General features: G+C 55.6%; 2 protein-coding genes across 6 annotated transcripts in view; one reads left to right on the top strand and one right to left on the bottom strand.

Moving 5' to 3' along the window:
- Nucleotides 1-25,939, top strand: part of NTN1 (netrin 1) — a 187,110-nt gene extending 161,171 nt beyond the window's left edge. For both annotated transcript variants that reach the window (XM_081162896.1, XM_081162895.1), the window contains exons 6-7: nt 11,612-11,686; nt 25,609-25,939. In XM_081162896.1, the coding sequence (XP_081019022.1) occupies nt 11,612-11,686; nt 25,609-25,937 (404 nt within the window). In that variant the 3' untranslated portion in view covers nt 25,938-25,939. The remainder of the gene's footprint in view (nt 1-11,611; nt 11,687-25,608) is intronic.
- STX8 (syntaxin 8) overlaps nt 1-26,908 on the bottom strand; it is a 266,927-nt gene that overhangs the window by 10,508 nt on the left and 229,511 nt on the right. The window contains exon 9 of one of the 4 annotated variants that reach the window (XM_081162898.1): nt 15,983-16,147. The exons of 1 other annotated variant lie outside the window; for it this stretch is intronic. In XM_081162898.1, coding sequence (XP_081019024.1) covers nt 16,126-16,147 — 22 coding nt within the window. In that variant the 3' untranslated portion in view covers nt 15,983-16,125. Of the gene's footprint in view, nt 1-15,982; nt 16,148-23,719; nt 23,772-24,120; nt 24,170-26,908 lie in introns of those variants that run through there. 2 more of the 4 variants (XM_081162899.1, XM_081162897.1) reach the window with 2 other exon arrangements.

Raw genomic sequence — 26,908 nt, forward strand, 5'->3', positions numbered from 1 at the left:
AAGGTCCGTTTTATTTAACTCATTCAACAAATACTTATTGAGGACTTGTACGTGTCCTGGGCCCCAGGGCCTCTGTCTTCAGGGAGGGAGGCGGAAAATTAACCAAACTGAAAAATTCATACTTGCACCTGGGACAAGTGCTGGGAGGGAACCAAGTCCCTAAAGACGACTTAGCTTTTCTGGACAGCAAAAGGTCAGTGCATGCTTGAGTGAGAAATTTAAAAAAATTTTAATTGGGTGTGCCAGCAATACGAGAATGATTTTCTTTTAATGGCTGTTAAATTATAGTAAAAAATAGTGATAGATAACCATTTTTAGAGCTTACCATGTCAGGCTTCATCTCACTAAAACTTCAAAGAATTACACACTCTCACCCCATTTAATAAATGAGGAAGCTGAGTTCAGAGAGGTGCAGTCACATGCTCACGAACACACAGCTTGAAAGTCACAGACCCGGCATTTTGAGGTTGTTTGTAGCCTAGCTGATAACTGCTGCCCAGCATCCCGCAGCCCTAAGTTCATCACTATCCCGAGACACACCTTTCCCACCAGTGCAATGGGACGTATCCCGGGTCCAGGGAGAGGCAAGCTGTCTAACGTACACTCCAGATCCCCAAAACATCAGGCCAGGACCTGCAGAAAGCTCTATTGCCCAGAGCTCGAGGCTGTTGCTTCTCAGATGTCAGCTGCTCATTCTGACATAGGTGTCCAGGCCTTCTGATTTCTAGTGCTACTAAATCATGCCCTTTGTTGTCAGAAAGCTTAGCAGGTTAAAAAGACGCCTAAGCCCATCACTCGGTCTTTCTCCCGAGGTCACCAGAATAATTGCAAAGGGAGCTAGCTGACTGTGTCTTTCATCCGGGGCGCCTGTATTTGTGGTTTGTGGTCCAAGCAGTCTTGTATCTCACAGGAGCAACTGCATGCAGCTGATTTTACACCACCGTGTTCATGGTCACATGCCAGTGGGTCAACGAGCATGCAGTGGTGACGGGCACTGCGGGAGAGGAGGCAGGCAGACACTGCCACAGCCTGAGAAGGGTGCTAGAACATAGAGGTGCCCAGCTGTGCCTGGGAGCAGAGAGGAAGGCTGCACCGGGAAATGACACAGGAATGGGTTGCAAGAAGGTCTCTGAGGGGAAAGGCATTGATGGCTGAGCTGTGAACGGCCCACCTCGGTCTTGGGCTTTCCCAGTGTCCATGGGGTGTGGTTCCCTTCTTGCCAGATAGTGTGCAGACAATAGGGTGCAGGCCCCACTAGCTGGAATGGAGGAGATGTGTGAACAGAGCAGATGTCCCAAGGCCCTGGACCTTGGGCACAGGCCAGGTCTTCCTGTGGATCTGATGTCCGCTTCATTTGGACACCTCTCTCTGGCTTGCTGCCTGGCTCTGGGTCCACAGCGTAACCCGGAGAGGGTCTTGGGGGCAGATGTGCTCCTCTTGGGAGCTCCTTTGCTCAGACCCACACCAGCTGGCTTCCTGGTTTGGGTTGGTTGTAAAGTTTCAGCTGAGGCCTGGGGCCAGCTCACTCCATCTCAGATCTGAGCTCGCCTCCTTGCCTCATGAGGCCCACTGCTGGGGCCCCACCTGCCCACTGCTCTGCCATTCACCATCATTCAGCTGGGGCCTCCTGAGGCCGCCTTGAGCCCATCACTCCCAGTTAGCAGCAGCTTCTCATCCTTCAGGTCCCAGCTGAAAGGTCATCTCCTTGAGAGACCATCTCTGACATCCCTTGTCACTCTCACTGCACCATAGTTATTTCCTCCTAAACTCTATGAGTAGGCAGGACGGTTATTATTACTACCCCCATTTCACTGATGGGGAGACTGAGGCTGGTGGTGGTCAGATAATGGGGCTGGTGATGCGATCCCTTTATATAAGAAACAACCACTTTCTTGGGAGCCCTTTTCAGTCCGTTAACACTTCCAGCCACAGAGGAGACATGGCCTTGGTGAGCTGCTGAGGGCATTTGGAGTGGAAACATCAAGGTCTGCTTTTTGGGGAGAAAGGGAAATGGGATTTGAGGTGACAGACCCGGGCCTGATGTTTGAAGCTGTCACCGCGGGTGGCTTTCTGGGGAAGGTATGAGAAAGGGGAGCGCCCGCCCCTGCTCTAACCAGCTGAGCCCCGGGACCCCAGCTGGGTGGGGGAGAGCACCCAGTGCTTGGTTCACCAGCACAAAGCCCACACATCCTACTTGTCCACCGGAATGTTTATTTGCAGCCCTTGAGAAAGAACAAGACTCCTCTGGCAGAACGGCTGGCTGCTTAGGCTTCTAAGAGCTTGGAAGCTGGTTCTTTGTAACTGCACAGAGTGGATATGGTGTTCCCCTAACCTCAGGTGGGAGGTGGGCCTGGGCGGCCCAGGGCCAATCACTGATAGTGAGAGAGTGAAGGCCTCCCTCATCCCATGCCACAGAAGACCCTACACCCAGCACCCCCCATGACCCAGGCCTGGCTAGAACTCTCGGTGGCTTTGCATCACATTTCAGATAGAATCCAGACCGTCTCCAGCCCCACACTGCGCTCAGGCTATGTGGCTCATCTTCTGTGCCTCTCTTCTCTCACTCTGGCAAGGCACCCAGCCTTTATCCAGTCCCTGGCCCGATCCTGCCTCCGGCTTTGCACAGGCTGTCCTTCCTGCTTGGAACGCTCTTGCCTCAGCTCTTAGCCCCACATCCTTCACACTGTTCCGGTCTCGGTCCTGTGTTACCTCCTCGGGAACTTCCCCTAACACCCTGGCTACGGCCATATCCTCACTCCCAGGCACTTCCCTGTGCACACAGTTGGCTGGCAGCTCACTTTTCCTTTGTCTCTTGGATTTAACATTTGTGGCATTGGGAGAGGGCGAAGCCACGCGCACACGCAGCACGTCTCAACAGGGAAACCCCATGGGTTAGGAATACAAGTGTGGCCTTGTTAAATACAGATGTCATCTCACTATAGGGTTCACCCCCACCACCTGTAAGTATGTGGTTCCCACCCTCACTGGAGAAGAGACTCACCTCAGAGTTTTAAACACAACATTGCGTACCCGTGGCAGTAAAACTAAAAATATAGACACGACAAACCAGACATAGTCCCACCTCCCAGCGTTTCAGTGCGTGGTATGTTCTAGAATAAAAGCCATACCCCTGCCATGGTTGACAAGCTCCCGCAAACCACTGAGCCTCATCTCTGGCTGGCCCCCCTCACCAGCTCCAGGCTCCTCCTTTTGGTCCCTCACACCTGCCTGGCCTGGGTGTTTCACAGGACTGACTCCTTGCCGTCTAAATATCGCCGCCTCACACTGGCCTTCGTATCTAGGTAATTCTCCGGACCCCTCCTCTCCCTGCTTGCTCCCCATTGTCTACCTGCTTAGCGTCTTCTTTGTTGCATTTCCCTGTTGGTTTAAGTTGCATTTCTCTGGTTATTTGAGATGGAACATTTTTATTTCTCTTTATTCCCTTTTTTCCTCTTTTGTGAGTTGCTTGTTCCTCTCCTTTGAATTTTAGGTCGCTTGTCCTTTTTATTGATTCAAGAAAGCTCTTTATATATTAAAGACACTTGTCCTTTGCCATCTATGTTGCAAACACTTTGGTGTGTTTTTCCAGTTATTTGCCCCCATAGGTTGCAAGGCAGCTCATGCCCAGCTGCTCTGATAGTGTATTGCTAGAGGCTGCCTTGTTTGGGGGGGGGGGGGGCCCTTGGGCTTTCTATGCCAGAGCCCAAAGTTAAATGGGCATTATGCTGTGGAGGCAAGTAGGGCTTGGAGGTGATACAGTAGGTGGGTGAGACCAGCACAGGTTTGGAGAGGTGTGTCGCTGCTCAAGAGTTGCCTTGGACCCCAGCTCTCCCAGAGGTAGCTGTTCCCTGGGCAAAGTATTTGTAGGTGAGGGTGCTAACAAGGTGGTCTTACCAGGGGAGAGTCATTTAGTCACCTGTTTTAGGACCAAGAGGTGAGAGTTGGCTTCACAGGGAGTGCCTCCTCCATCTGCACCCCACGATGGCTGTTATGAAACCTGTGGAGGGCTGAGGCATCTGGAAAATCGCACACACATCTGGAAAATCACACACACTGAAAACTGGACTCTGGCCTGAGGAGTTCCAGGCAGCTCAGTGGCTCCAGGTCCAATGTAGCCAAGACACACTCTCTGGGCAGACTGGCCTAACCTGTCTTTTGTCACCTGCTGGTGGGCAGAGTAGCTTAGCCAAAGTGGATGGAGCCAGCTGGGCACCACTTCTAGCCCCAGTGCCTGGAACTCTTGTACCCCGGGGGGGAGGGCAGGAGCTCGTCCCCTGCACCCAGCCCGTGGAGTCTGAAACTCACCCAGCCCTCCAGGTCTGTGTCCTGGGATGGACCCTGATAGCTGGGTGTTCATTGCTCATTACCCGCACAGCGCCACTTTCCTGAGTCCCACAGCCCAGAAGCAGAGGGGCAGGGGTACTGCTGAGAGCGAGACCTTGGCCAGCTCCCGCCCTGCTCCAAGGGAGGCGCCAGATGCAGCGCCCCTGGCTCCAACCAGGGATCTCTGGGCCCCGCCTGCCATATGCTCGGAGATGAGCTTCGATCTGCCGAGCAGGCCTGCCCAGCAGGATTTTTGGCACCTGGGCACAGGAGGCAGACCCAAGGGGCCAGCTACTCAAGGTGGAGGAAGAGGAGGGAGGGGCTTGGCCACTGGGATTGGGCCTGCGAGGCCCCTTCTTGGTTCTTGGCTGTGGGTTGGTCAGCAGGGCAGGTGGGAGGAATAAAAGGGAGGGTTGGCTGCTCCCAGGAGGAGCCAGGACGCCAGCCAGCCAGCCAGGATGGGCCTGCTGCGAGCTGCAGATGGTGGCCTCCAGGTCTCAGCAGCTCTCCCCGGGACAGAGCCATCCTAGTGGGGAGCCAGGCGGTCCCCGAGTTTTTCCCTGGCAGCTCCCATCTTATTGGGGAGGAAGGAAGGTGACACTGGTGCAGGGGCCCTTGCAGATCTTCCAGTATTTACCTGCACCCTTTTGTAGCCCCAGATGGTCCTCTAAGAGTGTAGGGGCAGGGCGCTTTTTGCTCACCCCTTACTCGCTACTTCTGTGTGTAGCCAGGGCTGGTGGGGGCCCAGCCACTGGGTCCAGCAAGGATGGGAACCTGCTGGGCATAAAATATTGGGGCCCATTTGGTAAATGAGGTCAATCAGCTGATCGGCAGGGGCTGTGTGTGTGTAAGCTTATGCTGGCTTTTATATTAGGGCTGAACCATATGAACCTGCTTTTTTTTTAAAGCTGAAAAAATGATTGATTTTGGGCACTTTCATGTGGTTCATCCTAATAGCTTTCCATTTTTCTCTGTGTTTCTGACCACATCACATTGCATGAAAAAGACACATCCTTTACATGTCCAAGTGGACTCAGTCTTTGAAACTGTCTGGATCCAGTGATTTCTTAAGATTATTTCTCTATTCAGATTTGATATCTCTTCTTTACTTCAACTTGGTCATTTATGTGATGTGTTTCATTCAGATTTCCAAGATTTTAGCCTGAAGCTATATGCAGTAGCCTTAGAATTTATAAAATCTTTCGTTTGTGGCTATGCCTCCTCCCTACTTCCTAATGTGCATGCTTTCTCTCTCTCTCATAATTAGACATGACAGTGTATTGTTTGTTTGGGGTTTTTTGTTCTTGTTTTTAGTTTGTTGGTTTTGGGGCTTTATTGAGAATCAATTCTTGGATGTATTTATAACTCTGAGATTTTCAGTATCTACTTTACCAATATCTACATCTGTTGTTATTAATTCTTTCCCCCTGCATCAGGTTTTGTTTTGCTTGTTTCTAACTTCTAGACTAGAATACACTTTATTTATTCATTCTTTTTTGCTTAAAATAAATACTATTTGTTACATCGTGGTCAGGAAATGTGGCCTGTACAGTTTCAGCTCCTTGGAATTAATTTAGCATTCTTTTATACTTATGTGTTTCTGTCTGTTCCTTTTTGTATTTCTAACAGTATTTGTTTAATATACTTCAGTAAGATGTTATTCCACACAAAACCACATTCTTTTAGAAGCCTACAACTTCTTCTTTAAAGTTGTAAACTTAAACATTTTCCTTTATTTAGTTGTGTCCCTCTAGAAAAGTTATTTAATATACTTGATCCGTTTTTCAATAGAGTTGCATCCATTCTACAGTCATTGTTTTGTTTTTAGATAGCTGCTCTTCTGTGGTCTTAATTTATCACAATTGCTTTTTGTGTATTCTACTTTTCCTGTTTTTATTTTCTTTTGGTATATTACCTATAATTTATTTGCTATCTTCTCTTGTGTTTTGTGGGTTTTTCAAAAAGCACTATTTGATCTAATAGCTCTAAATTGTCAGAGTAAAGCTCGTAATAGCATCTTTTGCATTCTGCCTACTTAAGACAGAGTGGTACTTCCTACCTCATTTGATTTCTCAGTTTTTGTTAATATGATCTAAAAGTTTCAGATCATATTTAAATCACATTAACATAAAGTTAGTATGATCTAAATTTCTATAGTCCTTTATACATACTTACGCATTTTCTGGTGTTCCCTTTGAAACATTTTAAAGTCACTTTGACATATGCCTTCAGTTTTAGAACCAAATTTGAAATCTCTATGTTCCCTGGTTTCGGTGCTCACCACTGGTATGTTCATACTGTGACTTTTCCCTCTTAAACTCCCCTTTTGATTCATTTCATGGTGGGAAAATATCCTCAAGTATTTCTCTCAAAAAGGATATATGATTGGAGAATTTTCAGAACCCTGTACCCTTGAGAATGCCTTTTGTTTATCATGGGCTGCACACATATGAGACAGTCTAGCTAGGTATAAAATTCTTGGGTCACAAACGTTTCACTCCTCAAGACCTATAGACACTGCCCCATGGTCTACAGGCCAGCTGCTGCTTCTTGATCTTTAATCTGTATGTGGTTTTCGCTCATCTTGGTGTTTCATAGGTTTTGCAAAGATATGTCTAGGTGTTGGTGTCTTTTCCTTGATTAAAAAGTAAATAAAATCAGTGAGCCCTTTCTCTGTGCACATGTAGGTCTTTCTTTAGCTTAGGAATACTGTCGTGGGTTATTGTTTCTATTCCATTTGGCCTCTGCTGTAGTTCTCTCCCAATTATATGTCACCTCACTACTCTTCCACTGTATCCTTATCATTTTCCCTTTCATAGTTTCCGTGTCTCTACCCTTTTCCTCTAAATTTTGGGAGGACTTCTTCAATTTATTCTCTACATTCCTGAATCAGCGTTCTACAGTATCATTTTTTTTTTTTACTGTTTCCAGAGTGGAGTTTAACTGTGCCACTGGGTTTTTAGGTTTTGTTTTTCCAGCTCTTCTTTCTCTCCTACGCCACCCTTTTTATGTCATCATATATGGCCATTTCAGATTAGCCTAGTCTCCCCTTATGGCTTTCTTCTCTTATTTCACAGAGGATATCTTGTTAGATTTTTTTTTTTGTCATATTGTCTATGACTGTTTTCGAGCTATGGCAACAGAATTTTGAATAGTTGTGATCAAGACCGTATGGCCTGCAAAACCTAAAATATTTACTTTTGGCACTTTGCAAAAAAAATTGCAGCTCCCTGTACGAGCATGACAGCTGGATTCCTGTTTGGCGCCAAGTGGGATGGTGGGGGGATGTATGCAGCTCCACCTCCAATCCCTGGTTCTACCAGACTTTTCCTGGATTCAGTCTGTCCACAGAGGTGGTCTTCTGTCTCCTCTGCCTGATTTTCCCGCTCTCTCCATCAGTAACTTAGAAATGCAGGTTCAGATATCCACTGCAAACACTGTCCTTCCAGTCCCTATCCTTCCGGAAGCTTCCCCCCAAGAAGGAGGCCACTGCCACCAGTGCCCCACCCACTTCCTGCCCACTTGTTTTCTGGTTGTCGTCTCTCTGCCATTTTCCCTTCTTTTAGGATCTTTCTGTTCATCAGACAAAGAACTGTGTCCGGAGGTAAAACCTGGACAGGTTTAGCTTGTTCTACCACCATCTGCCTTTAATTAATAGAGATTGCTCCCAGATTCCAGCATTGGGTCATCTATCAGTTTCGTTTTTGGCATCAGTGTGAATTTTCATTTTTTTCATTGTCTTTATAGCTATTTTGGAACAAAGCAAGGAGGGGCTACATGGGCGACTGCCAAGTAGATGCCATTTTGAAGAAGTCGAAGCTGCGCTTTAAAGCTGTGGCTTGTCCATCTTGAAGCAGTCTCTCTAGCTTTGTGTGTATTTGATAAAAGAAGAAAATACAGGAACATTTCCCTTATCCAGGGACCACTCGTCCAGTGACCTCAGTTCTCTGGCATACAACCAAAACAAAGAGTCCACAGCAGCCAGAGAGCTGCCGGTGTCCGCGTCCCGGGGGTTGTTCACTTTACCCAGAGGAGAGCATCGCAGCCTCTTACTCCAGGCCGTTTACCCGTGTTTTACGTACAGGCCAACACACCCGGTCTTTCTGTTTCCTTTCAACTAAATTGGAAGCAGCAAATCTGAAGAGAGTAGGGGACATTTTACAGCAAGAAGCACACTGCCCTGACAAGAGTTTCTGGCTGACCCAAAGGAAAGGCAGGACCCCCACACAAAAAATACACCTACACCTGCTCAGCGGCTGGCTCCATTTCCCGTAGGGGCAGCCAGCCCGCGTTTCTCTGTGTGAGCCCACTCCCCTCTTCCCACACTCACCTGTCCAGCCTTCCCCTGCCGAGATGGGTGCTCTGTGCAAGTCGTGGGTGCAGACACTCTGTCTCCTTCTGCCACAGCTGTAGTTGATCCAGACAGTGGTTTCTAACCCTGGCTGCACATTAGAATCACCTGGGGAACTTTATAAATCTGGACACTCGGGCTGTCCCTTAACCAATAACCAGAATGTCTTGGTGGGACTCAGGCATGGGTGTTTTTTACAGCTTCTGGCTAATTCCACTGCATGGTGCAGATTGGGAACAAGGGGATTAGGAGCTCAGACTCTGCAGCCAGACCACCTCATCTGTAAATGGGGCTGATGGGCAGGGTAGAGAGCCACGCAGCGGGCCCCATTAGTGCCTTGAGTGGCTGCCCCCCCAGAGGTGCAGACTGGATATTATGGGGATGGCTATGATTCACAAGCAGGGTCTTGAGCCGAGCTAACTAGGCAGTGATGGGTGCCACACGTTCTAGTAGGATTCCTGTCTCAGGTGGATGCTCGGCTCTGAAAAGAAGAGCTGTAGATGTTACTGGGAGGGAGAGTGGAGAGAGGGAAGGGAGGAGGGGAGAGCTGGAGGTGCAGGGGTGGGTTGTCCCAGGACTCGGCTACCTTCCCTTCCGGCAGTGCAGAGTTTACTTGGGGTGGGCACCGGGAACCTTTCTGATCTCCCATTTTCTGGTCTTTAAGGGGTATTTGGTCCCTGCCTGATGGGGTTGCTGTGAGGCGCTAAGAGCTGACGTGCTTCGAGGCTCTCTCTCCCTGGCTGTCAACCTCAGGGCTGAGATGCAGGATGTGGCTGGACCCACGCAGAGGGGGCAGGGTGCAGATTTCCTCCTGACCAGAATGCAATACTGACGGGGCCAGTGACTTTCCTAAAAAATAACCAGAAGTGACGAGAGTGGATTGAAGGCTGTCCCTGGAATAACGTCACCCAGCACCACTCACATTCCAATTCGCTTTCCTAAGTGGAGACAGCAGGGTGGGGCGCCAGCCAGTGTACCCAGGACCACAGGACTTACGCACAACCTGGTGTAGCCACAGCCGTGGCTTTGCTGTGAGCGTCATCTGTCCCTGAGCTGGCAGAGATGTGGCTGAGAGCAGCGGTTCCCGACAGTGAAGTGCAGTGTGACGATGGTGGTGACTGCCATTTATCTGTGTGCTCAGGCGACCTCCCCTCAGCTTAACCTCTCGGACTTGGCCATGGTAGAGTGCAGGCCACTCTCTCTGGATAACCAGTCCCTGCATTCCACGAGCTGCTTCCTCCAGTGACCAGCCAGCCAGCCAGCCAGCTGGCAGGAGGGACTGGCTCTATAGCCTCTGGTGCCCGGAGCAGGGCATCCTGGGTTTGGGGGGACCAAGGGCTCAGACCCCAGGGGAGCAGGCAGGGGACTGTTTTTTTCTCAATTCCTGAGACTGGTTTCTAACTAGGTGCCCCAGGAAGCTGGCTCAGGAGGCATTAGGGAGCTGCCAGTCTGTGATCCCAGGGCAGTGGGGTGGAGCTGTTTCGACTTTAATTGAGGCACCGTCAGTGTATCTCAGGCCCTTGAAGGAGGCAGCAACCTCCTATGGGGTGAGATGCTGACTTGGAGGTGATCTCTGACTATTTCCTGAGACCTCAGCCATGGGTTGCAGGGGAAGGGCGCTGCGAGGCCTGACTTCATGCTCTAGCTTTGTCCTGTGCTCCCATGCATATTGCTCCTTACCCCTAACTTGGCCTTGGTTTTCCACTCTGCAGAACGAGAGGCTGGCAGCTGCTCCTAGCCAGTCACTTATGTCTCTATATGTGTGTCCCCTTCACCTTTTTAGTCTCCCATCCCCACTCCTCACCGGGACATATACCCAGCCCGCAGTCCACGAGTTGCTGGGACGCAGGGTGCTCCTTATTCCCAGCTCTGAGCTTAACACCCTGCTCCCACCAAGGGGAATGTTGGTATTTACTGAGACACAGCATGAGCCCAGTGATTCTGACATCCCAGGCCTGCCTTCAAGACCCAGTCTCGGTGTTTGCTGTCTGGGATGCATTGGGCAGGTGGCCTCAGTTTTCGTAGCTGCAGAATGGGAATAGCACCCACACATCAAAGCATGGTTGTGAGAATTGAGCGCGAACCAGCACGTCAAGTAGTGGTGCAGGGCAGGCTGGAGTGGTTAATTGGGCCTCTGTGGACCTCAGGAGGGTGTTATACCCCGTCCAGAGAGCAGCAGGAGCTTGCAGGGAAAGAGTGTGATGGGCTGGGGTTGGAGGTGTGCTTTTGGTGGGCTGCCACAGGCCACCCTCAGGAGAAGCAGGCCCGATTTCTGGCGGGCCCAGGATCCTCCACTCCCTGCCTGGCTCATACTCGGCCTGTGGGAAGCCCCGCAGTGATACCTGGCAGCCGCAGGCCAGCCGCCCTGTCTCAGCAGTAGGGCCCATTAGAACTGAACTCGTCTGCAGGGGCATTTTACTTGCACACTCCAGTAGAGTGGACACCAAAGGGGTTTTCTAATACTTCATGGGCTGCTAATTTCCTCCGTGACCTCTTTTGTTGGGGCCTGACCCCAGCCAGAGGCTCCGCACCGTGAAAGCCAGCGCCTGACACAGACCCGGGGCGCGGGGTGACAATGAGGCCTCTATCGGCTTTAATCAGACTCCACTTGCGTCTTAAGAACGGGGGGAATTTGTGTGGCGCTCAGAAGCCCTGGGTGGCACAAAACGGGAGCCCCCAGAGTCCCTCACGGAGGCCAAGCGGGCTCTGTGTGGCAGCTAAAGGATTCATCAGACTGGAGGGGGTGGGTCCGGCAGGGGCCCTTTGTCCCAAGCGCCTCTTTAGAAGCCAGACCTGTCCTGAATGGCTGCCTGCTCAGCCTGGCCCATGGGTATCACAGGCCTCTGGGTATTTAGGGAGGCGGCCTCCCCACTTGCCCGCCAGCCTATTCAGCACCAGCCTAATTAGGTTTTGTCTGTGCTCTCCCCTCCCCTGCAGACTGTGATTCCTACTGCAAGGCCTCCAAAGGGAAGCTGAAGATTAACATGAAAAAGTACTGCAAGAAGGACTATGGTGAGTGAGGTGGGGCGGGGCCCCGTGGCCAGCAAGCAGCTGGGGTTGCGGTGCAAGTGGCCCTGTGTGGGTGATGAAGTCCTTGTGACCGAACAGGATCCGAGCTGGACAGATCCCACGCCCAGGATTTCTCATCTCTTCCATCCCAGTCCTTGGAGGCGAGGGGCATAAGGGCCACAGGGACTGGGTTTACACCCCAACCCTGCAGGGCAGCACCCAGGCCGGGGTGGGAGGTGGGGGGGGGTGTCCATTCTGCAAACATTCAACCTGAGACTCTGTTGCTCGAAGTGAGGTCCATGGTATGTTTAAAATGCAGATTCCTGAAGCTAGAGGGGCTGAGGTGGGTCAGGGAATCTGCCTTTTAAACAGCTCCCTGGTCATTCTGATACACCTGACGTTTCAACACAACCAATGGCAGCTACGGGGCTGCCAGCCCTGGGAGCCACCTGCAGAGAAATCCTGTCACCTGAGCCCTCAGGCTCCCTAAACTGGGAAGGGCTGTCCTGTCCCCCTACACTCTGTGCACTGTTCTCCCTTCCCTGGGGACAGCGAGCCCCCTGCACCCTTCCTCTGTTGAGCTCCCCTTTCCCACCTCCTTGTGCTCTTGTTGAGAATCTCCTGAGCCAGCCCCTCACAGTGGGAGGTGAGGTCCCTGAGAGTGTTCTCACTAGCCAGACACCATGTGACACAGGGTCACAGCCTGGCTTTGGTCCTGGGTCCTGGTGGGTAGGAGGCAGTTGGGGAGCCTGCAGGAGGAGGGGAAGCATTACTGGCCCATGGGCAGTTGTGTGCAAACAGCTGAGGGGGCGCTTCAGAGCAGGACAAGCAAACAAGTCCCAGAGAATCATGCAGCCGTCCACTGGCAGAGCCAGAAGGCCCCTGTGTAGAGACTGAGGCATCTGCGTGGGCAGCCAAGGTCCGGGTCACCCAGCCAGGAAGTAATAACACAGCCTAGGGCTGGCCTTCCCACCGTGGGCCCTCTTCCTGACCTGCTAGGTCTGGCTGATTTGGGCTGGCATTGGTCTTCCGTCTTCCAGACCTGGCTCCAGCTGGATATGACCAGGTCTCACCTGTCCGCTCTCCAGCTGACCCCTCCAGGGCCTTGGTGGCCCTGCCCACTCCAGCCTCACTCTGGCTCCCTCTTCTGCCTAGTTTTCCAGGTCTGCCCTGGTCATGCTCCTCCCGTGGGACCTGGGGCAAGTCCAGCTACTTTCCTGAGCCCCAGTGTCCTTGTCTGTGACACAGAGGTGTCGCACCTACTGTGCATGCATGGAAAGCACCCAGCCCAGCCCCAATGTCTAACAGGCTCCCAGTACAGTGACCTTTACCAGTTCACAGCGAGCTGGGTGGGCAGGGAGGAAGGAAGGACCAGAGATGGAAGACGGGGTGAGAGGTAAGGCCCCTGGATGAGGGGGCCTCACGGCACAGACCCTGCACTCCACCCCTTTTCACCCTGGGCCTCTGGGAGCCTGGCCCTGGAAGGCAGGCCCCATGGGGTCCTAACTAGGCCAGCTATCTGAACGGAATGTGAGGGTTTTTTTCTTTAATAAGGACAATGGTTGGGACCTTTTAGCAGAATGAAGTGAGTGATGAGGCCCAAAGGAACCCGAAGGAATCTTGAGAACTTCCGAAATGTTCTCATTTTACTGCGTGTGCACATACACGTGTGCTCACACACACACACCCCACTCTGCCGCCCTGGCGCACCCCCGCCGTGGCCTCGGCCTCCCACAGGATGAGGCAGAGTCAATTCCGAAGGGGCCAGGCCATGCACATCCCTGTTCAGACCCCTCAGCCGTTCCACAGTAGGTTCCTGAAAGCCCTTAAAGTGTTTGCATCCTGTGGCAATGCAGAAACTTCCAGCTCCCTCTGGAAAGCAAACCTTGGTTTTGAAAACAAACTTTGAAGTGGTTTCAAGGTAAAGGATGCCCTGTCTGTGAGCCAGGGTGGCAGCCACAAGGAGAGGCCCCGGGTGGGGCCCTGGACCCCTGAAAGAAGTGCAAGTAGGGGTGTCCCTCCCACACCAGGAGCAGGCCTGGGCCGGCCCAGGGGGAGATGAGCAGGAGGAGGGTGAGAGGAGGGTGCTGGCCTGGGGATCGGCGAGTAGGTGAGGCCCCAGAACAGGCCAGGCAGGGAGGCCGGGGCCACATAACCTCTACTCCGACACCTGGCAGGGAGCCAATTAGGAAGTAGGGTTCCTTCACCTACAGACAGCACGGGGATGGTCCAGAAGCTGCTAATTAGAACTTGGGTTTGCACCCCTGCTGGGTGATGAGCGGGCTCCTCCTCCAAGGCCAGCTGTTGCATAGCGAGGATTTGGGTCTCCATGGACCAGAGCAGTGGCTGGGGGAGGCGGGGCAAGAGGAATGCCTAGGGGCTGGCTGGGGGTGTGCGTGTCCTGCCCTGTGTTCTCGCGTGGCGTGCATGTTTGCCAGTGAGAGAGGGCCCAGCCTGGGTAGGGTTGGGGTGGGCACCAAGCAAGGCAAGAAGGCATTGGGGTGAGGGAGGGACTCAGGACCACACCCCTCCATGCTTCTCACATTTATCCGGAGAGAGCCCAGGAACAGGGAAGGGTGGTTGGTCCATTTCTCTTGTAGGGAAGGGAGCCCCAGAATCTGGACACAGATTCCTGATTTGCTCAGTGACTTTGGACAGGGATCCTCACCAGCCTGGGCCTCAGGGTCCTCATCTGTCAATGGAGGTGTGACCAAGGAGCCCTGACATCCTTCTAGATCCAGATCATGGCTCCACCATGCCAGGTGCCATCTCCAAGGGCAGGGGTCCACAGTGACACTGTCATTGCAGTACCCCCCCCCCCCCCCAAGGGCCACCTCAGTCCTCTGTTGCCCTCTAGGGGAATCCAGCTCACCTTGCAAATGCTTGACAGTGCCTGCGAGAAGGCTAGTGTGGGCCAGTTGTTCACGGAGGACAGTTTTTATTATTTTCAAGTGTATTAGCAGTTCTGCCAGCTTCTCAGGAAACCCAGCCTTGGAGGCCCATCCTTTCCGTAAATGCTCTAAGTGAGTGTGTGACTGCGAGTGGGTGTGTGTTCACAGGGTCTACATCCTCTGTTCTGATACAGGGCACAGTCAGAGCGTCTCTGCTGGAGTCGCCCTCTCTGATGCTTGTTCTGGGAGCCGGGCTCCCCAGCCTCTGCCAGTAGCATGCAGGGGATCAGGATGACTGATGACACCTTGTTCCCAAGCATCTGTTGTGTGAAGGTGTCGGGCCAGCCCTGCCCAAGGGCTGGGTACCTCGGCTGATGTGGGAAACACCCCTGGAGCCTCCCCACTGGCATGGCGTGGAAGAGGCAGAGGAGGGCCTCACTCGCCCACTTCCCTGACCCGCCCTCACCCCACCCAGGCTGGGCCTCAGCTCAGCCGACCCCAGGCCCTGGCTCTCAGCCTCCCGACTTTCTCCCCTTCTCCCTTCCTTCCTCTTTACTCATCCTGGCCCTGTTCCTTCGGAGGAGCCGGTGCTCACTCACCTCCTCATGTTTGCACAATCTCCCGCCATCTCACACAGCTGCTGTGCACAGTCACTCCCATGCACATGTACATACATGCACACACATGCACACGAGCACACAGAGCACACATGCACACACAAAGCCCAGTGGTGCATAGCCAAAGGAGTCCTGCTTATTTACGCACCTGTCCCTACCCCAAGTGCTTCCCTCCTTGTAAACTCGGTTGAGTGCCTGCTGGGTGGCCCATCCTGCTCTGGGTGCTGAGCTTACAGATATGGAGGAGACAGAAGCTTAGCCCCCAAGGAGCTTCCAGTCTAGGAGAGGTACAGACACAGATGAGGGCATAGGAGGCGGATGTGTAGCTGGGGTCCAGCCTGAGGTGGGCATAAGCAAGACAGCCTGCCCTCTGAACAGGGCAGGGAGGGAGGGCTTCCTGGAGGAGGGAGCCCCAGTAGCCAGTGTTCACTGGGCAAACCAGGGCTCTCAGGCAGAGGGAGAAATTCTCCAAGCACAGAAGTACAAACAGCTGGGGAAATGGAAGAAGAGTGTGGGGTGCTGGGTGCAGGTGGGGGCCAGGGAGAGGCTAGTGTGGGCCTCAGCAACCATATCCACGATCATGTCCAGAAACACTCTGACCCCACTGGGAGCCAGTTCAGCTCCTGCTGGCCCCAGGGGCTCCTGCCCACTCCCCGAGCCACTGCCTCGGGTGGCCCGTGTGTCGCTGCAGGCCTCTTCCTTCCCCCTGAGATTCAGACAGAGGGGAGACAGACAGTCACACTCTGGAAGGTGAGGTAATCTCACTTTTGCCAGTTCTTGGAAAAATTATCCATTCCCAGAAATGTTTATTAGTCACCCCTTTGTTGAAAGATGTTTTGGCACCACCAGATGGAAAAATCAAACGCCTTTCACAGGATGATTTGTCTCGAGTATTCCTCCTGAGATCCCACAGGGCCACTGCTGAGGAGACAGCTCAAGGGGGATTCTGTTGGCACCTGTGGGGAGAAGCTGGGTTTGTGGGGCTATGTAAGTTCACATGTGCTTTCTTGGGGCCCCATGGCAGAGGTGGGCCTGGGGACCTAAGCGGAACCCCAATTTGTAGCAACACACCCGGGTGTGCCCTGGTACCTCCCAGGGCAGTGGACACCCAGGGAAGAGCCTCGGCAGGCCAGTGACTGTTGGTCCCCGGCAGGCCCTGGCCCGGGCAGCCCACAGCCTCGTTCTCACTCCTAGTGAGCTCTCCAAGGCTCCTGCGACACAGGAATTAGTTTCGGTCGATGGGATCTCAAGGCTCAAGATGATGAAATAACATGCCCAAGATCAGGAGCCCCAAGGCTGAGGTCTCTCTACTCCCCCGTGCCAGGGCCTGTGGGCACACAATCCCTGAGGGCGCTCAAGAGCTGGTTCCCTCACAGGGCCCTTGACTCTGAGCTCCTGATAAGCGTCAGGGGAGGCCACAGAGATCTCTTCATTGGAGTCACCGTGCTGTTGTGATTGTCACAGCGGTGGGGCTGTGGGAGGTGATGGAGCCGAGGTGACGGGTATCATAGTGGGGATGTCAGTGATGGTGGCACAGCCATTCTGGTGAGGGGCCTGGCCTTGTAGAGGAGGATCATGGGCAGAACCACGATGGAGGACAGGGACACCAGCCGCGGGGGGGTGCGAGGGCGTGGGCGGTGGGAATGCCTGCAGGGGCTGTGGCGCTGCGGGGGTTAGCGGTGTGACGCCGGTGGAGACGGGAGATGATGCCCGGCCCTTGTTCAGCTGCTCACGCTGGGAATCAGATGCGCAGGGTGGGCAGGAAAGTCACACACTTGGGCCTTTCTTTCTCCAACTCGCCCCGGGCATATGGGGCCTCCCAACACATGGTGGCCTTTCCCCCTCTCTCTACCCCTTCCCCTTCCTCTTCTTGACCTCGGGGTCAGTAGCTATTCTGACCAAGACCAATCCCTTCAAGTGCGGAGAACCAGGCGGTTACCAGCCGTGTCCTGAAGACGAAGTTGCTGCGTCTGCAGGCTGCTGTGACTCCGGGCTTGGGCGTGGGTGCAGATGTTAGAGGAGCACTCTGGGCGCTGTCCCCCAACACGGAAGGCTGCCTGGGGAGCCGGGCAATTGGCAGAACCCTTGCTGAGGCCAGAGGCAGCTGGCAATAGTGAGGCCAGCCCCCTACCGGCAAGCATTGCCCAGAGCTCCGGGGAGCAGGAGCAGCCCAGCCAGCAGCACGTGGCGTGGTGTTTCAGAGGCTCACTGACCCTTCCCTGGGGGTCACCGGCCCCCTGGGGTCCTCCGATTTCCCCACCAGATGTGACCTTCCCCCCGCCCCCAGGGAGTACCGGCCCCATATGGAGGCCAGATGTGGAGCTGGGTCCGCATGAGTCAGCCTGGGGTCCTGGAATGCGGGTGACCACCAGGTTGGGCAGGGAGGGCTGGTGGGCCTGTGTGACAGCTCAACATAAAAGCCCACAGGGTGCTGCATTGATGGGGATCTCTTGCCACGGGTTGGTGGGTGGGGGGCACTGCAGTCCTTCCTAACACCGTGACTTCCATCCCCTCAGACGGGAGCTGAGTCAGGCCCTGCACCTCTATCCCTCCCAGCGAGCTCCAGGGCGGTGGCTCCAGTGAGGCCTGCCCTGGGGTCTGGCAGCTCCCAGCCCTCATCTGTCCCCTCTCTGGAGCTTCCTTCTGTCTTTGCTCCTCACATTATTTTCCCTCCTCTGGACATCCTGTTTTTTGGGAAGGAGGGGTGGGTAGGGAAGGCTTTAGGAAGCCACAAAAACCATATAATGAAAGATATACCTCCTCCCATTTTCCAGATGTGGACACTGAGGCTCAGAGTGGGGCTGGGGGAGACAGGGATCTGTGTAAGGTGCCTTGAAAGCTGGTGCAGTCGGGGCTGGGGACACAGGTCGTGCTTCTTGGACAGCCAAACAACACTTGTCCTCTCCCCTCTCAGCAGGGACCTGTCTCTGGAGTCACAGAGCACTTCTCCCACCCATGCTGGACTCAGATGGGCATTTTCCCTAGTGGGGTCAATCTGGTGGGTCTAGATGCTCCCCTTCCCCTGAGGTTAGTGCCTTTGGCACCAAGCACCTCAGTCACTGTTCCTGGGGCTTCCTCCCTGAGACCTGCCTGGATCTGGGAGGCAGTCTTCACATACCTACCAGCTCCGCCGGCCTGTGCAGGACCTGAGATGGGAGATTGGGGCAGGCTCATCACCACACCTGAGGTCACCACACCCTCCCCTGCAGCCAGGAGCTGTCACAGATCAGGAACACCTTTTCAAGTGCCCTTGACAACCAAATTGATCCCCCAGGTGAATGTGCCAGGCTAAGGGTCACACCCATCCTGGGGCTGTGGCCTCCCTAGCAGGGCTCTGGTGTCCAGTCTGGGTCTTGCTTTGTTCCAGGTCTGAGCCCCTTTTTTGGGTCTCCCTGGAGAAGCAAGTTTCATCCTTGGGGGGTGGTTTGACTTTTAGGAGCTGGAGCAACTGTGGTATTCAGAGGGGACAGGAGGGGACAAAAGTAGCTGTTGGGTGCCCACTCCCCTAGGACAGGGCTGTACACATGTGTCCTGGGGAGGAGGGGCTGCTTTCCTGCAAAGGGGCTCCCTGGAGGCTGGGGGCTTACTGGGGAAGTGGTTGTGGTCAGGACTGTTGCTGGGGGGCTCTTAGATGGGCCATGCTTCCCCGTGGAGTAGGATTAATTTGCAGCCAGAGCCCCCTCTGCACCAGGCGTTCTACGAACTCTGGAGGCTGAGGAGCCCCGAGGGACTTGGCAGTGATGAGGGCCTGGGCTGATGCCATGTGGGGGAAAGCCAACCCTCTCGCCTTCTTTTCCAGAGGCTGGGACCCCACTGATGCTGAGGGGGTGGGGAACCCTCATTGCCTGACCTCTCCAGTCAGGTGGTCCCCAGCGGCACAGCCAGCAGGCCTTGCCCTCCGTCTGTGGGCTGGTGGGGGGAGCAGGCTAGGTGCTCCAGCCAGCCTGGGAGCAGGTGTGGGTAGTGGAGCATCTCATGAGGCTTTGTGAGGCCCTCAGAGAGGGGAGTCTCACCCCTCCTCCAGGGTGACACTCTGGCAGCCCTGGCCATGCACGGGGGGGGGGGGGGGGCACGGGGGCAAGCACTGCATTAGGAGCCCCTCAGGCTCTCTCAGTTCCTCCTGACTGGGAGAGGGGGACATCCTGGGGTGTCCTCCCTGGTGGCGGGCTCTATCTCTCTTGGGCTCCTTGTCTAGAGAGACCAGCCGCAGTGATGAGAGCACCTAGCCTGGGGCAGGATATGGCCCACCCAGCTCCACTCTCCTACCTGATGTCTTTTTAAAGAGTTTGGCCCTCCCGTTCCCAGATGTCCTGAGGTCCCTTCCTCTGGGGATCCCTATGCAGTCAGATGGTCTCAGGCACCTAACCCCTGTCCCCTCCCAAGAACACAGCCTGAGCACTGCGACCTGGCAGGGGAAACTGAGGCAGCCTCCACATTGCTGTTGGTTCTCATGGGCGTAACATTCCTCCTTTGGCTGAGGGGAGGAAAGGGGAACCTTTAGCCAGCTCTCAGTTGGGTGATCCTACTTCACTCAAGCTCTGAGGCAGGGCCTTTGGGGGGCTGGGGGTGGGGCAGCCCCTGGATTCCTGAGGATTCCTGGAGGTGGGTATGTGGAGCTGGTGGCTGGATCTGGCCACAGTGAGCCTCCAGCCCCACCTCATTTAATGAAAACTGGGCAGAGGCTGCTGTAACTCCCGTCTCGGGTGTGTGGGCCCTGCCGGCCGCCCTGCAAGCCCCATGTGCTCCATGTGCTCCCCAGCCCACGGCAGGTTAGCTGCCCCGAGAGCAAGAGTTGGCCCTGCTCAGCGGTTCCTTACCTTCACAGGGGACTGGGAAACATGTGGTCAGAGCTGCATTTTATGAAAGCAGCTGCAACTCATGACATGCTTTCTATGCTGGGAGATTTATGGGGCTGCATGGTTTTAATGGTTTCTGTGGGGTTAGTGTCCTCCCCCCATTCATCCTGGCTGCTGTCTCAGAGGCAGATGGGTGACAAGCCTTCCCTAGCTGTACTGGCCTAACAGGAAGGTATGGCTGGGCTGGGGGGAGGCCAGGGGCTGACCACCCAAGTCTCCTTGGGAGGGGCAGCTGCTGGGAAGCCCCTGGGGGCCTGCTGCAAGCAGCCCGTAAATCTAGGAGACCTCCAGGAGGCAGGAAGCCTCCCTACAGAGGTGTCCAGCGCTCAGGGCTTGTGGGGAGAGGAACGCAGCCGGCAGCCCCAGGGGCCTGGGCCAGGGCCACTCCCCCGGGCCGCCCCAGCAGGTTGTCTGTCTCAGGTGGGCTGGGCCCGCAGAGGGATGAGTAACAACTGTATACTCCCTGACCTAGCAGCTTTCCTAGAGCCTGGCCAGGGCCTGGAGCTTTGATCCCAGCCCTGGGGGTGGCGCGGTATTGTCTCCAAAATCTGTGGGGTGGGAGCATCAGTCAGCTGGAAGCTGCCTCCTGCCACTGACTGTCCAAGGTGGTGGCAATGCCAGGTCCTCAGAGGGCCCAGTGCTGATGGCTCCAGGTCTCCTGGGCCAGGGCTGGCGCTGGGGAGGGAGAGCGGCAGGCTTTGAATGAACGGGTGGAGGACGGGGAGCGCGCCCCACTCCGGAGGAATCCGAGCACAGGAAGGGAACCAACCTGGAGCTTCCCACTTCTCAGATTGCCTTTGATGGCCTGAAAATTTCCCAGCGTGGGAGTCTGTAGAGGTTGAGGCACCCTGGGCAAGATAGCCAGAGGTCTGCTCCTCTGGAAGGACACACAGGTGCCTGGCACTGGGCCGGGGACAGCAGCTGAGAGGACTCCCCAGGGCTGGGCCAGGCCCCCGGTCTGCCCGGTGCCCGCCTCCTAGTCCCCTGCCCCTCGGCCAGAACCAACCCAGCTCCGGCACAAGCTCTTCTTACTGATTGGCCTCCATGGGCCTGGCCCTCAGTCCCCTCCTTGTTCCCTTGGGGTCACAGCGTCCCTCCAGAGCCAAGCACAGGCTTCTGCTGAGGGACAGAGGCATGTGCCTCTGCCAGTCCAAGTGGCAGGCTTGAGTCAGTCCTCACAGCCTTGCCCAGTGGCCAAGAAGGGTCACTTGCATGAAAGGCCTTCCTGTGAGCCCCGGAATTACTGGGGGGTGGCTGCTGCTCTGGCTGCCTGCAGTCTTGCTAACAGCTCCGCGCTGGCCAGCTGCAGGAAAGGGGTGTTGACTCCACAGGTACAGGCAGCTCAGGGACTCCGAGGCCAAGAGACAAGTGCAGCCTGGCCCCTGGGACCTGCAGGCCTTGCTCCCTGGGGCCTGCTCCCTTCCACCTCACTTTTCCATGGATGTCTGTTCCCTCCTGCAGACCCGCTTCCTCCACAGCTTGTTGGGGGCACCCCTAGGTGCCACGGCTGCGTGGGGTTTTCTGGAGCCAGCCTCATCCATCCCACTTTGTGGGCTCCGGTTCGCACCCCAGTGTCCGCTTTTGTCTGCGCTGAGAGCAGAGCTCCATGGGGCGTTTGCAGCAGTCGCCCAGCCTGAGCCCTCGTTTTCTGTGCGGGCATTCGAGGTGTGGACCCTGAGATGGGACCACTTATCTCTGAGGCTGGGTCCAGGCTACCTTTCTGGCCAGCGTCTGCCTCAGCCACTCCCTTGTCCCTGCTTCAGGGAAGGGCTCCTCTGCCTTCCAGCTGCGTCCTTTTTCCTGCAGACCAGTCTCTGGTTTAAGGGGTCTCAGTGCACCTCTTACTATCCTCTTCTAGTCTCACCGCCGGCCTTCGTGAGGGTCATCTCACCTCCCTCAATTCTGAATACAGGGTGGGGGGGTTCTCTCCATGTCCCATGCTCTGGTCTCACTGGGGTCAATTTAAGACCTCAGTTCAAGGGGGCTGAGGCGTCCTAAGGTCTGAGACTAATTGGCCTGGAGTGACTGTTGTGTGGGTGTAAGGGGCCCGCCCTCGGAGCCATGGTCCTGGGATGGGCAGAGCTGCCGAGGTCACTGTGCCCAGCCCCGGTCGGGTGATGCACAGCCCCCAGGAGACCATGGTCATTCCCAGCTCCCAGCAGCAGGGCTGTCGGAGGTGGCAGCAGCCTTGGTGCTGTGCCGGGCAGTGCCATGCTGTGCCGGGCTGAGTGCGCCGGGAGCGTGCTGAGCAGCTCTGCCTGAGGTCACCGCTTCAGTGTGTATTTTGAATATTTTCAGCTGTATGTGCACTGCGGGGACTTGGCCCGTGCACTGCGTGTGCAGCTCATACTTGGTGGGCTGTGTAATGTGCGGAGGCGTTGCCAAGGGCAGCGGAAATGTGGATTTTTTCCAGTATAATCACACGAATCCTACCACCACCCTCCCCAGCCCCTGCCCTGGGTCTGTGCTGTCTCACCCCATGGTGAGGGAGCTGCCAGGAGCTGCTAGGGTGGGAGGGGCACAAGGGCCAGCGCTTTGTCCCAGTTGACCGGTGTCCCCTGCTTTGACGCCTGGATTCTCTAGAATAGCGAGGTTTCCAGGGAAGGGTACCCCTCAGGCTGTGTCCTCAGCGTTAAGTGGAGGCCCTTCAGGCCCATGCTGGTGGCTCCTGGGGCAGTGTGTGTGGGGATGCTCTGGAAGCCCTGCCTGGTGATCAGGGCTTTCCCAGGGTGGGGGATTCAGATCAGGGAAGGTGGGGCCAGCTTCAGGCCCTCCTGTGAAGGGCCATGTTCTTTGGAGTCCAGGGAATAGGAAGACCTGGCCCTGTCCAGCCAGTCCTCAGAACGGATGGGGACCCTCAGGCCTGCCTCCCACCTGGCCCGCAGCTGAGGCCCAGCATCTTGGAGAGTCACTGATTCTAGTTGCTGGGGCTGCCAGGACGAGGCACCACAGGCGGGGGCTTAAACAACAGACATTTATTTTCTCACAGTTCCAGAGGTTGGAAGCACTAGATCAAGGTGTCAGCAGGGTTGGTTTCTTCTGAGGCCTCTCTCCTGAGCTTGCAGGTGGCTCTGTGTGTGTCTGTGCCCCAGTTTCCTCTTATGAGGGCAGCAGTCATATTGGATTGGGGCCCACTCCAATAACTTCATTGTAACTTAATCACCCCTTTAAAGACCCCATTTCCAAATATGGCCACCTTCTGAGGTCCTGGGAGTTAGGAATTCAACATATGAATTTGGGCATCAGTTCAGCGTGTAACACCAATAGATGCTCCGGGCCTAGGATCGATGTGAAATTCTCCAGCGGCCCCAGCCAGAGCTGCCTTCTGTAGCATCCTTATCAGACCCCCCGGCCCTCCCTGGCTGGGGAGACTGGCTGGCTGGGCATCTGTGGTCCCATCCAGGGGAACCGCCACGTCCTGAGGGAGGCTCATTCAGTATTCAGCTCAGTCCCGAGGAGAGGAAACCAGGGCTCTCAGGGAAGGAGGGGGGGCGCTCCCCGTTGCTTAGCTAAGGGGCACTCAGTTGCCACGGTGACCTCTCTCTGCACAGTCAAACACACACAACCCAGCCACTTCTCTTGGGCTGGAGGGTTCCCTGCCCCCCATTAGAGTTCACACTGAGTGTTGAGTCCCTTGGTGACAAAAACATGGAAACGGTTGCCATGGCAGCCATTCTTTGGAGCCCTCAGACTGGAGTGCAAAGTTCAGGATGCCCAGGAACAGCTGAACTGAAAATATGGGAAAATCTGCAACTTCCCTCATCCAGAAGGATGAGTTGGATGGTGTTTGATGCTTTCCTGGGCCCAGCCATCCCTGCCCCTCCCTACCACCCCGGGCACAGGAAGGGCCCTGGGAGTGAAGGTGGCAGAGTGGCCCACAGAATCCTTGAGAGAAGTCAGCCAGCAAGGGAGGCCAGGCTGAACTGTGGGTGGGCCCAGTGCCTGGAGCTGTAAGTGGGCAGGTGGTGACCCCTAGGCATTCCCCAGGGACACATCCTCCTGGTTGCTGAAGCCCCTGAGCCTGCTGTGACTCAGTTTCTTTACCTGTAATATGGAGGGACAAACTGCTGCTCCTTTCTCAGGAGGGCTCAAGTCCACTCAGCTGCCAGGGTAGTCTTCAACCTGGTCCAGGGGTGAAGGGTACAGGGCATTCTGGGTGGGCTCAGCAAGGGGAAGGTGCCCCTTTCTGACCAAGGGGATGGGGAATATGGCCCTGGGCAGTTGGACCTGGCCCAGAGAGCTGGGGTGTGGTCAGTTCCTATAGACTTCCTCTAGTCTCCCTGGATCCTCTAGACTGGGATCTGAGTCCATGAATGGAGGTCATTGTGGCAGAGGCCTCTCCATTTATCCCTTGGACTGGGGGGAGTGAATATGTATCCCTCCATCAGCAGTTCTCCAAGTAGGCCCTATGGGGCTCTGGTGGCTGAAATGCACCAAGCAAGAGGCTCTGCAGTCAGGGTTGTTTGGGAAATCAACACATGCATGTGCGCATGTGCACGTGTAAACACACACAATTTTTAGATTAAAGGCTCTGAAAAGTCCTGCAGTAAGGAAATCTCTTGACTTTAAGCTAGTACTTGAAAAATATATTTGAGCAACATTTTCCCTCTTTTTGTTTTAAAGTATTTTCTCCTATTTTTAAAAAACCTCTTAATATTCTGCAAAAATAACATTTGGTGACCTTGGCTAGGGCACTGATTTTCAGTGTGTTCTCTGGATCAGCAGCTTCAGCAGCACTTGGGAATTTGTGAGAAATGCTGCTTCTCCCCCCTACCCCAGATCTGCTGAATTAGATACTCATGTTTTGACAAGTCCTTTGATTCGAGGACTCCTACAGTAGGGGAAAGAGCAGAGAATTGGGAGGAAGAGGAGTGACCTGGCGAATTTGAGAGGTGAGGGTGGTAGGGAGGGCAGCCTGGCAGGGATGTGAAGTGGGCACTACAGGAACCGTGGACTCTGGAAGAGGTGCTGTGGGCACCTTGAAGGGCAGGTTCGGGGTGCACTGCACCTGGGCACTGAGATCCCATTATGATTTTCTCAGGGTCAAGGGCAAAGTTGTGTGTCTGGAGGTGTCAGGAGGCTTGGTGTTAAGTGGTTGGGGCCTTTGAAAATGCCTAGGGGCGCCCACCTGAGGAAGTCCTGTGTCCTGTCCATCCAGCACTGCTCTGAAGGCACCTGCCCTGGGCAGATGGACTCTACCCAGAGTGCTGGGCTCCGGGTCAGTTCCCGTAGGTTTCTTCTTGCCTTCCTGGACCCTAAGAACCTAAGAGGGGGCTTGTCCCCAAAGGCAGTGCTGGGTGCACTTCAAAATAGGCATGAGGTAAGGCTTCTGAAGCGGTGGCCCCGGCCCAGGTGTCAGGAGGTGGGGTTCCTCCTCCTGGCCACCATTCACCCATCCCGTGGGACACCCTGTGCAGTCACTTCCCAGCTCCGTCAGCTAGGCTGCCCCACTGTCAGCCTCGGAGAGGGAACAGGCAGACAGGGCCGACCTGGCCAAGGAGCTGGGGACACGGGCGGCACCCGGGTCCTGTGGCCCACCGCCTGCCTGTGCTTCCTTGCAGCCGTCCAGATCCACATCCTGAAGGCAGACAAGGCGGGGGACTGGTGGAAGTTCACGGTGAACATCATCTCCGTGTACAAGCAGGGCACCAGCCGCATTCGGCGCGGTGACCAGAGCCTGTGGATCCGCTCGCGGGACATCGCTTGCAAGTGCCCGAAAATCAAGCCCCTCAAGAAGTACCTGCTGCTGGGCAACGCGGAGGACTCGCCGGACCAGAGCGGCATCGTGGCGGACAAGAGCAGCCTGGTGATCCAGTGGCGGGACACGTGGGCGCGGCGGCTGCGCAAGTTCCAGCAGCGCGAGAAGAAGGGCAAGTGCAAGAAGGCCTAGCGGAGCGGGCGGCGCGGGCCTCCCGCAGGGCTTCCCGGGCGGGGCGGCGGGCTCGCGGCCTCTCCCGGCGGCCCCGCCCCTCGCCCCGAGCGCCGGGCGGAGCCGCAGCGGGGAGGGGGCGCAGCGGGCGGCCTGGGACCCGCGGCGAGACTTAGCTACCTCACGGCCCTTCCAGAGCAGGGACGCGCCTAGGGCCGGGCGGGTCGCGTGGCGGGGGCACGGGCGCAGCGCCGGGCGTGGTTCGGGAGAAGGGGACGTGAGGAGAACTGTGAATTCTCAGGCCCCCAGGTGGGCCGGGGTCCCGAGCGAGCCCGGCCAAACCACCCCCCAAACACAAAAGACCGAAAATCCCCCCCTTTCCCCCGACCCTTCCTTGTCACAGGACCCCCTGGTTGGGATCATTTGGGCCCCAGCTAAAAGGGGCTACGCAGGCATTTGGGGGCGGCTGAAGCAGCCTGTGCCACCAGGATTCCCCATGCGGGCTGTGGCCTCCTTTGCCACCTGCTGAGGTGGTCCTCCTGGGTGGGGTGAGGCAGAAGCCCCTGCTGGCGCCGCCCCTGCCCAGCTGGGGTTTGGGTGCAGGCCCAGGATTCTGGCCCATGCAGAGGGCCGTGGACCTAAAGACACCCCTGAGGAGCTCAAGCCGGGTGGTCACTGCCTCACACTGGAGCTGCCTGTTGGAGGAGGCACTGGGAAGGCACTACCTCCCAGAGAGTTTCCTTTCTGGAAACTTGGAACCAGCCCCTTTATGACATTTTCCAGGGGAGGGGGGAGGGGCACTGGCTGGGTTTATGGCAGTGACACTATTTGTGTAATGACATCAGCTCCCACAAGGCCCCTCAGCAGTGTCTACAGCTGGGAAGGGCCTGGATGGGCATGGAATGCAGGCTGCAAAGGAGGTTAGGCCCGGCTGGGGGAAGGGGCTGGCGGGAGCTGGGACTGGGTCTGCTGGCTCAGCAAGGTGCCAGCCT

The sequence above is a fragment of the Miniopterus schreibersii genome, assembly GCF_964146895.1.
Source record: "Miniopterus schreibersii genome assembly, chromosome: 16".
Lineage (NCBI taxonomy): Eukaryota > Metazoa > Chordata > Mammalia > Chiroptera > Miniopteridae > Miniopterus > Miniopterus schreibersii.